This window comes from Leucoraja erinacea, chromosome 16, assembly GCF_028641065.1.
Source record: "Leucoraja erinacea ecotype New England chromosome 16, Leri_hhj_1, whole genome shotgun sequence".
Taxonomy (NCBI): domain Eukaryota; kingdom Metazoa; phylum Chordata; class Chondrichthyes; order Rajiformes; family Rajidae; genus Leucoraja; species Leucoraja erinaceus.
Genome location: NC_073392.1, coordinates 18,406,110 through 18,421,006, shown reverse-complemented (window position 1 = coordinate 18,421,006; position 14,897 = coordinate 18,406,110). Strand labels below are relative to the sequence as shown.

The following is a 14,897-nucleotide window of genomic DNA, read 5'->3' as shown; positions in this document are numbered from 1 at the left end:
TCAATTTTTAATCTCCTTTTATCCAATAGAATTTGTTTCATAAAGTGACTACTGGTTTCAAAACCAAATGCATCTGTTATCAACATTGAACGTGATCGGAATTTTACATTTATCGAGCAACAATGATTAACCATTTATCTTTAATGTTTTAGGTGTTTTCTTATAAAGCAGAATCACAAAGTGACAACTTTACAGTAATTGTTACAGACTATAGGAAACAGAATTAGTCGTATTTTTGTTAGTGGGAAGTGTTAATAGCAACGTAAAGCAGACAATACTGTACAACAGAAGAGGTTGCCTCATTTGTATTGTTGAAAGCATTTATTTCTCAAACATGAAAATGTTGGGTCAACTTTCAACCAAGTTGTGGACATGGAATTGGGTAACGTTTTGTTTTACATATGGTTTTTGTTTATTTTTGTTTTCATTTTCCTATAGGTGAGTTTTATAAAAGGATGCATATGTCTAATCATGAATTTACACATGCCTTGAGAATATTTCACATCAAGTATATTTATTATAAATAGCAGCAATAGGAAAGAGCAATGGGGATTAGCAGGTTTAATTAAAAGTTCCAAGGAGTGCTTTTACACAGTATCTCTGAACATCTGAAGCAGAAGTCGGGTTAGAGCTGATTATCCATATTCTGTTTGGCTGTTGAATCAATTTTAGTTGTATATATGTCTCACTAAATATATTGGAAATTAGAACAGTTATTAGGGCCATTAATATATTAATTTGTTAGGCCATTGCGTTAATTAGAGTTGCTTGATGAGAGCCAGTTCGCACTTATGTTTTCCTTTTAAAATAAAACAGTGGACATCTGAATGACAAGAAATCTTAGGACAGTATTTTCCATTGTCACCAGAGCTCTGAAATGTTACTGCTTGTTGAGCTATTTATTTTGTATAAACCAGCATCTGCAGTTCCTTGTTTCTACCTTGCTCTTTTGCTGTTGACCTCTCACCTGAACACTTCCAACCAAGGAACAGGTAAGAGTATGGAGTTATAGGGCATGTTATTAAATCATTCTGCTTGTTGTCCCAACTCTGTCCACAAGTTCAAGCTCATAAATCCAAACCTTAGCGCCTCAGGGTTAAAATGAATTGAGTCTGTAGCTATTCCTGGGAAATTCCAAGTTGACATAGCTTGGCATCTGATCCCATGGTGCATGTACTTGCAGCAGTCAACAGATAAACAGTTGATGTTAATTTGCCACTGGAATTATTATAAACCCATGTCGGGTTCATCAAGTTACAGAATGGAGGTTGATGTGCGTGGTTTACTTTAATTAATGTAATGATGCTGAGCAACTAAATGATTGATTGTTTAAGAAAGAACTGCAGATGCTGGAAAAGCTGGTGAAACTCAGTGGGTGAGGCAGCATCTGAAGTTTGTTCTTGTGTACATTTCATTAATGTAGAGTTTTCCTAAAGCCATTTGAAGTAAGTACATTGCTCGACACAGCTTTAATTTGCCAACTGAAGGCAAGTTAATCATGGTTGGATGGACTAAAAATGCCTGTCCTCTCTTGGAAATGGAAAGTAAATAGAATAAGGTAAATGAGGAAGCATTTTAACGGCTCCAGTTGGTACGGCCTCATTCTTGTGACAGGATCTCGCCACTGACCTCTCGGATCTTCTGTTTATGAAGTTGGCATTTGTGCATGGAAGCCTCCGTTTATGTGGTGGAATCCCAGAACTCCCTGACAGGTCTTCCATTGATGTACAGGGAAAATGGTGTTCAGACAAGACTGGAATTTTCTTTGGGGAAGAGGTAGCAAAAATGGGAAAGATCAAATCTATTGAAGTATGCAAAATTTAAATTTGAGGGTCGCTGAACTGAGAGCCACTGTTGGATCAGCAGGTACAGGTTGAACAGTCCTCAGCTGCCCTTATCCCAAGTCGGACCAACCTTTGGATAATTGAATTGAGGTCAGCCTTGTGTCAACATTGGAATAGCCAAATTAAAGCATATATCAGATGAGCCCATAAATGGATGAAGCAGAGCTGAGCAATGTAATAGACTTATGATGGGCTATTGGTCACTGGAGGATATCTAACCATGATTCATATTCTTCTTTCAAATATTCTTGGTGGAAGATAAATGTCCAGTGAAAGTTGGTGTCATAAATATTTAAGCTGCTTCATGCAGTCAATGACTAAAGCAGAAATACTTGAAGGTTTGACACTCTTGCAATCATTTTGTTTGTAAATTGCAAAAAAGGAACACATTATTATTTAATCTTGGTTATTGTAATCTTTTTTTTATGGTCGCACTTGTCAGGAATAATCATTTCCCATTAATAAGAGTGTAATTTCAAGGACTTGTTTTTACATTCTGTTTTCGTCATGAGTCAAATATTCCATGTTACAGAATCATTTCAAATAATAAGTGCCACTTTTCTTTTTGTTTTAAAACGGTTGCTGTATCTATCTTTCCTAACAATCTGTTTTGCCTCATCAAGGGTGAAGCTCTAAGGCAGATCTTGGTCAACCGCTACCATGGCAATGTCAGATCAGTAGGTAGAAGAGAAAGCCTGACAAATTTCCACAATGGTCCACTATCAGCAGGAGGCATCAACAAATCTCTCGAACGCGGTAAGATATTTCCTTTTACTATTGTCCAGCTTTCGTATGATACTGGTCCTGGAAGCCCGTTGCAACCCACTCTCATGCTGTGCAGTTTGCAATAAAGATAATAACACCACAGGTCAGACAGCATCCATGGAGAAATAAGTCAAGCTAATGCTTTACGTTCCTGACCTTGTGTTAGTGTTAGAAGATATTGGAGATAAATAGGCAAATGCAAAGACAAATAATAAAAAGGAGAAATCCGCCAATGGAAGGAAAGATCCAGTGATCAATCTGCAAAATAAATTATTGGTGTTTGCAATTTTGTAGTAGAGTACAACCAGTGGCCATGCAGTTGTAAAATATATATATATATCATATTAAAAGAGTCTGATTAGATTCCTGATTCTGTAGGTGGCAGGATGATTATAATCAACATAGTTTAGTGAATACCCTTTGCAAAATGCCGACCCAACTTTATCTTCTTGAGGACAAAGGGAAAGCATGGAGGTAATTATTGGCATCTCTAACTGTACTTAAACTGACTTGGTCCAATTTGTAAAGTTTCTTACACTCCTGCCTAGTTATTCAGAAATGTAAGAACATGGAATTACAAGTAAATGGCTCTGCGACAGTGAAGGTATTCTGAGCAAGCTCTCTGATTATTGAGAGCTTTGGGGTTTCTTTTGGAGCTGACTTCTGAGGACCTTACGTTGCTCTCAATAATCCACTCACTCCGCTGCTCCCAAGATGCAAGGTCGTTGACAAACATGATAGGGTTGGCACTGAAACTCAAATCAAAGTTTCTGCCGAACTCTGGGCACAGTGGAATCATGTCCTGGAATTGATTTGCCTTCCTTCAGAGCGAACGTCTCTCTTACAGATGTATCATTATTGATCACTGGCAGGACATTGCAGGGATCTCTTCAAGCAGGTGGTCAGGATAATCCAACAAGGATCGGCCATCAAAATGTGCAGATCTAGCACATTACCAGGCTTATTTCTCAGTCCCAATTATTGCCAACACCCTGTCACTTAATTGAAAACAGACTGATAGCTTTATGGTAGGCTGAAATAACATCAGATGTCTTACTGTCAGCTTTGCAGAGGCACTCTGCTTTGCCAAGCTTGAATTGGTTTCTGCAGCTCGGTTTACCTCAGAAAACTATGTGCACATTTTTTAAATCACCACAGGGAATAGCTGCCTCCATTATAAAGTTTCTGCTCTGTCCTAAAGCTCTGGCGTGGATCTCCAAGTAATTAAGAAAGACTAGGAAAGCATTCAACAGATCTGTTCTGCCAGTAATGAGCAACCGAGCAGCTGTCTTAGTTCAGGTTACCAGAGAGGTTTGAAGAGCCTTACTAATAGGATACAAAAATAACTGCAGTAACTTAAACCGGGAATGTTGCAGCAGAGAAACAGCCCGTGTAGTGTCTCTGTTTATGCTCTTTACAAGCACTACTCACTCTAAAATGTGTAACCCTTCTAACTCTTCCTCGTCAACTAAGCTGGCTGATCCTTAAATAAATCTCTGCTGTTTTTTTTTCAACCACTCCCCAAGGAAGCATTAAAAAAGACACCTTCCAAACTCTGTAGGAAATCAAAGGTACACAAAATTGCTGGAGAAACTCAGCGGGTGCAGCAGCATCTATGGAGCGAAGGAAATAGGGAGGAGGAGGACCTTGAATGGGAGGAGACAGCTCGAGGGTTAAGGAAGGGGAGGAGACAGCAAGGGCAAGCAAAATTGGGAGAATTCAACGTTCATGCCATCAGGACGCAAGCTGCCCAGGCGGAATATGAGGTGCTGTTCCTCCAGTTTCCGGTGTTGCTCACACTCTGTTGCATTTCATGCGGTTGCAACGGAAAGTGCCCGGGGAGGGGGTGGTACGGGAGGGAAGGGAAGAATTGACAAGGGAGTTGCGGAGGGAGCGGTCTTTGCAGAAGGCAGACATAGGGGGAGATGGGAAGATGTGGCGAGTGGTGGGGTCACGTTGGAGGTGGCGGAAATGGTGGAGGATTATCTGTTTTCATATTTCATATTTGCTGAAATTTTGGTTGGGGAATTGTTTTGTGATTTATCAAGATAAAAATTTAAGTGCAGTGCCATAATTGGAAATGTGATCTACATTAATTAATTTTGTCATCAGTGTTCAAAATTAATTAATTAATCATCAATATTTGTACTTGTCTCAGTAAAAACTGATATTAATAAGAATTGGTGCTTCCTATACTGTTCCCCAAACATCGTGGTTGTGGCTAAGGGGATCAGGGGGTATGGAGAGAAGGCAGGTACGGGATACTGTTGGATGATCAGCCATGATCATATTGAATGGCGGTGCAAGCTCGAAGGGTCGAATGGTCTACTCCTGCACCTAATTCTATGTTTCTATGTTAGGCCAGCAAAATAACCATCATATACTTCTAACAGGTTCAGCTTGCTATAGAGCATGGACACTAAGAAAAATAATCATTGAATCAAAACGGAAAGTAATATCCTTCATACTGCTCATTACATTCCACTGCTTGCTGTAGGACTAGGGCAAGTTTAATTGAAGCATGTTCAATAAGTTTGTAATAACGGCTTGGGGAAACTTGGCAGATTAATTGGAAGAAAACTTGTTACAAGAAATCAAAATAAAGTTAGCATAAAATGTAATGCAACATTTATTAAAGGTTTTTGCATATTGGTGAAAATGGCATTCCAAGGTGAGAGCCAGCATGTTGGATAATCAGTCAATATCCTGTAAGTCAAGTCTGATAACTGCACTGTACCAATTGAAGGGCAGTAAATTCGTGAACTCATAGGTTATAGGAGCAGAATTAGGCCATTTATCCTATTAAGTCTACTCCGTCATTCAATCATGGCTGATCTACCCTTCCCTCTAAACCCCACTCTCAAGATCTTCTCCCCATAACACCTGACACCCGTACTAATCAAGAATCTATCAATCTTCACCTTAAAAATATCCATTGTCTTGGCCTCCACAGCCTACCGTGGTGATGAATTCCACAGATTCACCACCCTCTGACTAAAGCAATTCCCCCTCATCTCCTTCCTAAAGGAACATCCTTTTATTCTGAGGCTATGGCCTCTGGTCTTAGACTCTCCCACTAGTGGAAACATCTTTTCCACAACCACTCTATCCAGACCTTTCACTATTCGGATCCCCCTCATCCTTTTAAACTCCAGCGAGTACAGGCCCTGTACCGTCATAGGCTCGTTTGTACACAGCTATCCACCACTCTCTGGATTTTCCTGCAGGCCTTTCATTTACAACTACTGTAATTTCTTAAATAAGTTTGATTCCTTTGCTCTTTATGATATACTCTGATGTTGACCTACAATTTTAGGCGGTGCACGCCATACGCAACACAAAGACTCTGAATAAATATGTATTACATTGCTAGTTGCACATTTGGCTCTTTCCTATGAACCAGTTGTACACTTGCACTCTTTAAATCATCAGCTGAGACCGTAGTAAAAGACAATTTGCTTATGGAACAACTGGTACATCTTCACAACCGGATCTTGATGACTTGGACCCAAGGATGGAGGGCACAATTGTAAAATAATTCAACATGTTTGTATTTTTAAACTGTGGAGAGGATGGTAAAAGACTTTACAGTCACTTGGAATAAATATAAGCGATAAGACTCAATGCAGAGAAGTGTGAGGTGACATATTTTGACAGAAGAGTAAAGAAAGTATGTGCAAAATGTGCACAAACTCTGGAAAATGGCAGTTACCAGTTAACAAAGCACGTGAAATCATGAATGTTAGAAACCAGAAGCATGGAATTCAATGTCTCTCACACACAAGTGTGGCTTCAATAGGAGTTCTGTCCTCAATTCAGGATTCTCGTAGTTAGAGCTACAAGTAGTCTTTGGAGAAGGTACAGGAGAGTTTTACCAGTACAGCAACAAGGTTGAGGGATTGCCACGACATAGACTGTGAACCTCTCTGGGGAAAGTCAGGAGCAGATTTACTTAAAGTGTTTTCAAGTATTTAGAGTAAATAAAGGAAAACCGATCCAGTGGCTGAAGGGTGAAGCCACAGATTTAAGGTGATTGGCAAAAGAACCAAAGGCAACATATGGAAGGAAGAAAAAATGTCTTGTGCAATAAGTGGTTAGAACTTGGAATCCCCTGTCTGACTGGTGGATGTAAGGTCAATAACAGCCTCAAAAGGGAATTAGGTAAATATTTGAGGGAGAAAATATGCTATGCTATAATGAAACCACAAAGGAGTGGACCCAACTGGAGAGGGCGATGGACTGAAGGGCCTCCTCCCCTCTCTTGCCCTAATCTTATGATACTATGAAATACATTGCTAAGTGATGCTTATAAAAGGTGTGAAGGTGTGGAATGAGTCTTTTCTTCCGTTTCATTACACACGGGGGCCAATGTTTGAATACAACAGCTAACATTTGCCAGACTCATCACAGGTTCTGCATTCTCAGCCAGTTCCTCCGAGGAATGCAGAGGAGAACCAACTTGTTCAATTGCACATTTAGACATGAAATTAAGATGCAGGATTGCTGGGGAGGGGAAGAATGGGATGCCTGTTGACTGGTATATTCCCTGATTTTAGTACATTTACCAACCTTGAGGAGCAATTAAGACAATGGGGTAAAGTTTAAACAGCAATTTGCTCAGAATTTTGAACTAATGGAACTCCCCAATAGAGATTTCTATTCCTGGCACAGCCCATGCTGGACTCCTGGTTGCATTACAAGGATGTTTTTGCATGGGCACAGTGATGAAATATCAGTCAAGTAGCTCCATGAGGATAATTGGCAGATGTTCAAGAGCACTTTCATGTGAAAATATGAGATAGTTCACTTATTCTGTGGTCTTTGAAGTCATGGTAATGTGTGGGCACGAGTTGAAGGGTTTATTTGTAGGTGAAATCCAGTGGGTGGGCTGCGTAAAAATTAGAGCTGGGAATTTGTGCCACGTTCTTGGTAATTATAATCATACCAGACATCTGTCTCTGCGTTCCGCTGTTATTTAATGTAACCAGCCTTCATTTATACACCCATTTTGTGCAAGAGTACTAATTGTGATATGTCTAGAATAGCAAGTTGCTGCAACCTGAAATTGTAAGGGATCTTGGTCACATCCCTTGAATAATTTCATTGGGAAAAAGTCCCAGTCAGTAATTGGATGCCCTAACTTTACCAGTATTGATTGGTTCCTTGATTTTCAGTACTCTTCATAAGTTAGAGGTGCAAAAGTAGGCCATTCGGACTCACAAATCTGCTCTGGAGCATGGAGTTTCCTGGGAAGTGCTGGCAGTTCAGCGTTCTGTAGATTTTCCCTTGAGATCACTGTGCAAACAGTGAACATCCTGTTGGCCTCTTGCTGCGAATCCTCAATTGCACTCTGAAGCTGGGTTCTTTGTGTGTCCAGAGGTAGACCACCCACCCTCTCCAGTTTGCCAGATTTATGTGGGAGATGTATCCACTAAACGTGCGCCAGGCTGACCTAACCTGGGCTCAATGCCCCCTCCCCTCCATTGATTGAGGGGAATTACTGCATAAGAGAGAGGAAGAGTTAGAGAACATTTCAAACGATTCATATTTCTGAATTACTTGAGTTCAACAAAATACTGAATTGTTTATTTTCTTAATTTTTTTTATTTTAATAACTTTTTTTTTAGTTTTGCAAATATTTCAAACATTCCAGCACGTTTGAAAGCTGATTTTAGCTGGGGTAGAGCTCAGCTGATGAAATATTTCTGCGTATAGTATTTGCTTTCTACAGCTGGGGAATCCATTACAGTTTAATTTCACCAGAATTAGCCAGGACTCAACTGGACCAGCTTCAGAGTGCAACTGAGGATTCGGCAGTAAGAAGCCAACAGGATGTTTGATGTTTGCACGGTGATCTCAAGGGAAAATCTGCAGAAAGCTGAACTGCCAGCACTTACCAGGAAACTCCATGCTCTAGAGCAGATTTGTGGTGCCTCTCCCCCCCTCTCTCCTCCCCCTTTTGGCAGGTAGGGACATATTGGGTTATTAAATAAAAGCATCAAAGATAATAGGGCAACAGCCAGTCAGAGGCAGCAGGTCAACCTGTTGGGAGTGACTGTCCACCTGATTCTTCAAATCCCTTCCGGTATTTACAAGGCACAAGCCAGGAATATGATGGAATATTCATCACTAGATTGGATGAGTCCAGCTCTAACACCATCCCAGGTTGCCTGGTTCGCACACAACAAAAACATTTCACTCTTACCTCGGTACATATGACAATAAACTGAACTGAGGCAGCGCAGTCTGCCTGATTGGCAAGCTGCCCACAGCCCTAGTTATTCACTCGTTCTGACACCATTACACAGTGGCTCCACTGTTGCCAGCTCTAAAACTCACTCCAGTCCTCATCTGGAGTACTCGGAGAGAACCTCTCAAACTTGTCACTTCCATTACAAAGATGGACAAGAGCGGCAGGTGCGTGGCAACACCACCGCTTGCAGGATCCCCTCAGTTGTACGTCATCCTGACGTGAAAATCTATGACATGGAAACCAGCATTTGCAGTTCCTTCCCACAAGTGGAAATCTATCTTAAGTTCTTCAGAAGCAATGGGTCTAAAAACCTGAACTCCCTCCCCAGCAGTGCTGTGGTAGTATCTTTATAGGTAGGGCCTGCAGAAGTTGAATAACATTGTTCACCATCTTTTTGATGGCAGTTAATATTGAACAATAATGCTGGCCTTGCCAATGATGCCCATACCCTGAGAAATGAAAATCTCCTGTTCCCTTACTTTTGGATCAAGAGGGAACCCAATGAAGGCATTTATTAAGCAAGAAATATTTATTGGCATAATGCAAAGAATTCCTCTACGGGAGTATAAAGACTTAAAATTCGAGCGGACCACGATTGGACAAATAGGGGAAGCAATCTCCGATGCTTTAGTGACATTTTCTAACACACTTCCTCATGCCAACCTCTTATCCATTGGCCACAACTCTTTGGACATTGACTGGTGCTTGCCAGTGTTAAGGTTATACAGCATGCAGCCACAAATGGAGGAGTTGCAAATGGAACAAAGTTGTGCAATCATTGAGCATCCTCAAATGCTGGGGACTGGGTTAATTGAAAAAAAAAAAAATTAAGATGAAATGATTGAATTTGTTTAAATTGGGTCATTGGGATCAGAATGCAGTTGCAGTACAGAGACAACATATCTTAAAGTGGTTATCTAGGAATACAAAGGTTCATGCCCATGAGCAAATGTAATGGCAGATTAAAACCCAGGCCACTACACCATTTGTTCTTGTGGTGAGAGATGGGCAACATTGTCCATTACCACATCCCCTGGCCTCGACAGCAGATTGGGAAATCAAATATACTGACCAGAAATCTATCCCTGAACTAGTTGCACCAAAATCTATCTGGACTACTAGTTGCACAAATTCTCCATCTGTAAGGGCAGTTCACAAAGGTTAGATGTCTACGTGCCACATCTTGCGATTCACCACATCACTATTAGAATCTACACATAGGAGCCATTTGCTTGGTTGAAGTTACCTCGAATATTTCAGAAAGATACAAACATATCTAAGACAAACAAGCCGACGATCAACTCTCCAAGAACCAGCAAAATAATTTCCTCCCATATCTGATTAGTACGGGTGTCAGAGGTTATGGGGTTAGGGAGAGAAATACATCAGCCATGATTGAATGGTGGAGCAGACTTGATGGGCTGATGGCCTAATTCTGCTCCTATCACATGATCTTTTGATCTATTTCTACAACATGGATGTGAAATGCACCATTTACAACAACTTTTGCAACAATTAATCATCTACCACATGGGGAGCAGATGCATGGGAAAACCACTATCTCCTTTTTCTCACCAAGTTGCAAGCCATGCTGACTCAGAAATATATCAAATTCCTTCACCGTTTAGTTTAGAGGTACAGCGCGGAAAGAGGCCCTTTGGCCCACCGGGTCCGTGCCGACCAGCGATCCCCGCACATTAATATTGTCCTACACCCACTAGGGACAATTTTTACATTTGTATTTACCAAGCCAATTAATTTACAAACCTGTACGCCTTTGGAGGGTGGGAGGAAACCAAAGATCTCGGAGAAAATCCACGCAGGTCACGGGGAGAACGTACAAACTACGTACAGACAACGCCCGTAGTCGGGATCGAACCCGCGTCTCCGGCACTGCATTCGCTGTATGGCAGCAACTCTACTGCTGCGCCACCGTGACCTTCCTTGGTTCAAGAACCTGGAACTTCCCAGCTGACGACATTTGACATACATGCACCACAGGGACAGCTACAGTTCAAGACACTTTTTTTTTCCCAAGGTTTTCCAACTTTGCCTCTAGTAATGAATGAACAATATGAAACACAGTAAATGTCTAAATTGCCATTCATGCCTGATGAACTGACGTGTTTCAAACAATCGCTTTTGCGTACTGCAGGTTTTGTTTGAAGATTTTGTTCTTGCGCGCCCAGGAATTACAGGAATATTATGCCTATAATATTTTAAAATCTTTAAATAGCACATTAATTCAAAATGGAGCCTTTAATTACTGCATCACTTCCTATTTTGAATGTATTTTTCCTGACTCTCTCATTGGATAATGTAGAAAGACAAAAGTGTAGATGCTAGTTTACAAAAGAAGACACACAATACAGGAGCAATTCATCGGGTCAGGCAGCATCTCTGGAGAATGTGAATACATGACGTTTTGTGTCAGGTCCCTTCTTCAATCATAGTGGAGGTGTGAGGGGATAGCAGAAAGCTGGAAGAGAGGAGGGGTAGGACAAAGCCTGGCAAGTTGTTACAGATGAGGTTGGTTTTTTGATAGGCATATTTTAGGTAGCATGACCATCGAGTGCTCCAATTTTAGGCAGTAGGATATTGAATTCTCCTCCCTTTTTCCTCGTAAACCCCCCTCCCCACTCCTCCCTTCCACCTACATTTCACCCGCTAGCTTCACAATGTGCAACTCTTCAATCCTTTTGTCTTATACCTTCAGTCTTTTATCCCTGGCATTTGTCCAATCATCTGCCCATCAATAAACCTCTCCTCATCTGTATCAACCTATTACCTGCCAGGCTTTGTCCTGCCTCTCCTCTCTTCCAGCTTTCTATCCCCACCCTCCCCCACAATCGGTTTGAAGGGGGAATCCCAACTTGAAAAGTCACTTATCCATGTTCTCCAGAGATGCTACCTGACCCGCTGAGTTATTCCATTACTTTCTTCTCTCTTTGGATAAGTTCTCTTAATTTTTATATTGTTTGAACAAGGTTTTTCCTAAGTGCTATCTATGTATTGGCTAAATTAATCTCTTGCTGTTTTCAACAAATGGCCTCTCACATAATGTTCTTCTAGTCTTTACTCATTGGGTTTTTTCCCCAATTACATTCCAGACATTTTGCATCCTTGGCTGCCAATGTAATTATTTTTCCCCCCATGGGATAAAGAACAGCTCAGAAGTGAAGTTCCACATTAAAGTTTAATTTGCTGCACATCTGTGCAGACTACCTAATGTAATGGACCAGTCGTTCTGTGTTGTTACCCCAATGAAAGTAGGGAGTCAGTTATCTTGGGAATTGTCAATCCATTCATGGTTTGAGGAAGCTCATTGTCCTGGCCTGAACTGACTGCAGTCACTTGGTTCTTCAAAGTGTGATTCCAACTAGTCTTGTATTTCTTCCAATGAAATACGTCATAACCTTGGCCAATTCTTATACATTGGGAACATGTGGATTCATGTGGAAGGTCATAGGTGGGCAGGACAATATTGAAAACCTACAAGGTTCTCTTTCATTAGTTTTGCTTTGCGTGGAAAATCAATTTGTTGTTTCGTATATTGGGTTTTTGAACTTGCTGTTTGTGTTTTCAGGAGGCGGAGGTACAGCAGGTACATTGAGTCAAGGTGAGATGAGTCTTGCAGAAGTACAATGTCACCTGGATAAGGAAGGAGCATCCGACCTGGTCATAGACCTCATAATGAATGCAACCAGTGACCGAGTCTTCCATGAAAGCATATTACTTGCAATTGCTCTGCTAGAAGGAGGCAACACTACAATTCAGGTAAGTACACTGGCAAATGCTGTCCTTGTAATTAAAAGCACAGCAAACTGTACCATTTGAATGTTAGGCAAAGACTTGATCTTACTTTTTGTTATTTGTGTCTTCAAATTGGAATGTAAGATGAGGAAGCAGGAGGTGCTTCCATCCACTATGTAATTCAACAAGTTCATAGCTCATTGCCTTCCTCAGCACTACTTCCCTATACTAACCCCATATTCCTTTTCTGGAATATACTTGGGGTCTAAACCTCCGCAGCACTGGTGGGTAGAGAATTCCAAAGACTACCAATCTGAGATCAAGCTTCTTCTCATCTCAATCTTAAATGGTTGACCCCCTACATGGAGACTAGTCCCTGTTTCTAAGCAGCTCAGCCTGTCTAGTCCCATAAGAATTGTATATGTTTCAATGAGATGGCTCCTTATTACTTCTGAAAACTCTCAGCTTAATCTCTCCCCTAAGGATATTCTCACAAGCCTCTCCATTCCAGGAATCAACCTGGTGAATCTTTCACAACTGCCTCCTTTAGGTAAGATGATCAGACTTCCTGAGCACAAATTTCAGGTGCCATAAATATAGCTTTCCGAGGCACTTTAAATCCATTGCTCCTCCTTGCCATTTATTCTGTATGTTCTGAGATCTCTATACATGGCTCTTGACCATCTCCAGATTTTCATCATTCTCATGACTACCTAAATCCAAAGAATTAGAATTACCTCCCTCAATCTCTAACCCTCATTAATTATCCATAAAAAAATAGACAAATGAGTGATTAATTGTTGAACTTTGTTTGATCTTGCTCCTTTGAAATGTCTTGCAATCTTTTATCATGTACATGTACAGCACATGTACAAGTTGTTAATATTTATTGATGCTTGCATAATTTCTAATTTTGTGTTGGCAATTTACTTTTTTGCTTTGGGATAACATTAATTCCAGTTTGAAATTCTATTTTGTAATGTGCAATTTGAATAGCAAAGAGTTGGGTATTGTTGGATGGCAGAGAAAGATTGGGAGTAGGAGGGTTGGAGAGAATGGCTCACACTAGAATGCAGTGTTGGAACGAAGTTCGGCAGCTGTAAAGGAAGCACTGACTAAATTACATCCACTGCTATTTTTAAAATGAGTTGCTGGAGAAACCCTAGTGTATTGCAAAACTAAGTCAAGCTTACAAATGATCTCTGTGACAAGTCCACAAACCTCCAGTGATGACATTGGTTTTCTGTGTGGGTTGGAAATGGTGCAAAGCCAGTCTTAGTGAAATTCCAATAATCATTTCACAATTTCAGTGGCAATGCAGAATTCACGATTACTGGTTTGGTTTCAATGCAATTTTTTTTTTTTCAATATTATGTGTTTCATCCAAACTCTTTCCCCTTCCCCTCCCATGGATCCCCTGGTATTTATTTCTTAATTTCTCTGCTCCTGCTTTGCTAGGCCACAGTGTCTGAGAAAGATGGGCAGGTGTCAGGTTAATGGCTCTGCCTCATTTAATAGCTGTTGCACAGGACAGAAGAGTGAACCACAGAACAATATTGCGATACCTTCCCACTCGGGTCACAGGTGTTTCAAGCCATTTAGAATAACACTTAAAACAAGTTGTGCTGATCCAACGAGTTACTAGGGTTTGCCTTTTAAGAACTGCGTGGTGTGAATGGGATGCAACCAAGCATGCAAACTTTAGAAATGCCTGGCTGGTGATATTATAATTGAAGCTGCAAATGTTGCCCCTCCCTGCAAAGGTTGGTGACTCCTGCAATTCCTGTAAACTCTTGGGAACTTTGCAGCCAAAGAAGTAATGGGGAAAAATAAGAACATTTGATTTAATTTAAGTTGATGCAATTTTCATTCTAAGTTTTTAAAGAATTGTACAAAATTGGTGACTGACATCTTGTTTCCGGGACTAATGTTTGAAGACCAATTAGTTTCCTCATTGCTCCTTGAACACAACTTTGCACCAGCAATTGAACAAAATTAAATTGTATTTCCACATGCCTGGTTCAGCACAAAGGGGACTTTCTCTCTTCCTCATTACTCCCGCATTCAAAGTCCTTGCTTGACGTGCTTACTTCCTGCAGACAGCACATCAGCCAGCATTTATTGCCTTGTTTGCCCAACTAACTGTATGACAGAAGTATAAGACAAAATGGACCTCTAACCTGGAATGGACCAGGATGTTCTAGAGGTCAGTCTGTCAATCTACCTTGTGTGCAAACACCAAGCTTGAATAGCTTGGTTTGTATTGTGTTAATTGTGGGAAA

At 40.8% G+C, this 14,897-nt stretch overlaps 1 protein-coding gene across 8 annotated transcripts in view; it reads left to right on the top strand.

Moving 5' to 3' along the window:
- itpr1b (inositol 1,4,5-trisphosphate receptor, type 1b) overlaps positions 1 to 14,897 on the top strand; it is a 380,201-nt gene that overhangs the window by 196,346 nt on the left and 168,958 nt on the right. For all 8 annotated transcript variants that reach the window (XM_055647745.1, XM_055647746.1, XM_055647740.1 and 5 more), the window contains 2 exons: positions 2,468 to 2,600; positions 12,449 to 12,639. In XM_055647745.1, coding sequence (XP_055503720.1) covers positions 2,468 to 2,600; positions 12,449 to 12,639 — 324 coding nt within the window. The remainder of the gene's footprint in view (positions 1 to 2,467; positions 2,601 to 12,448; positions 12,640 to 14,897) is intronic.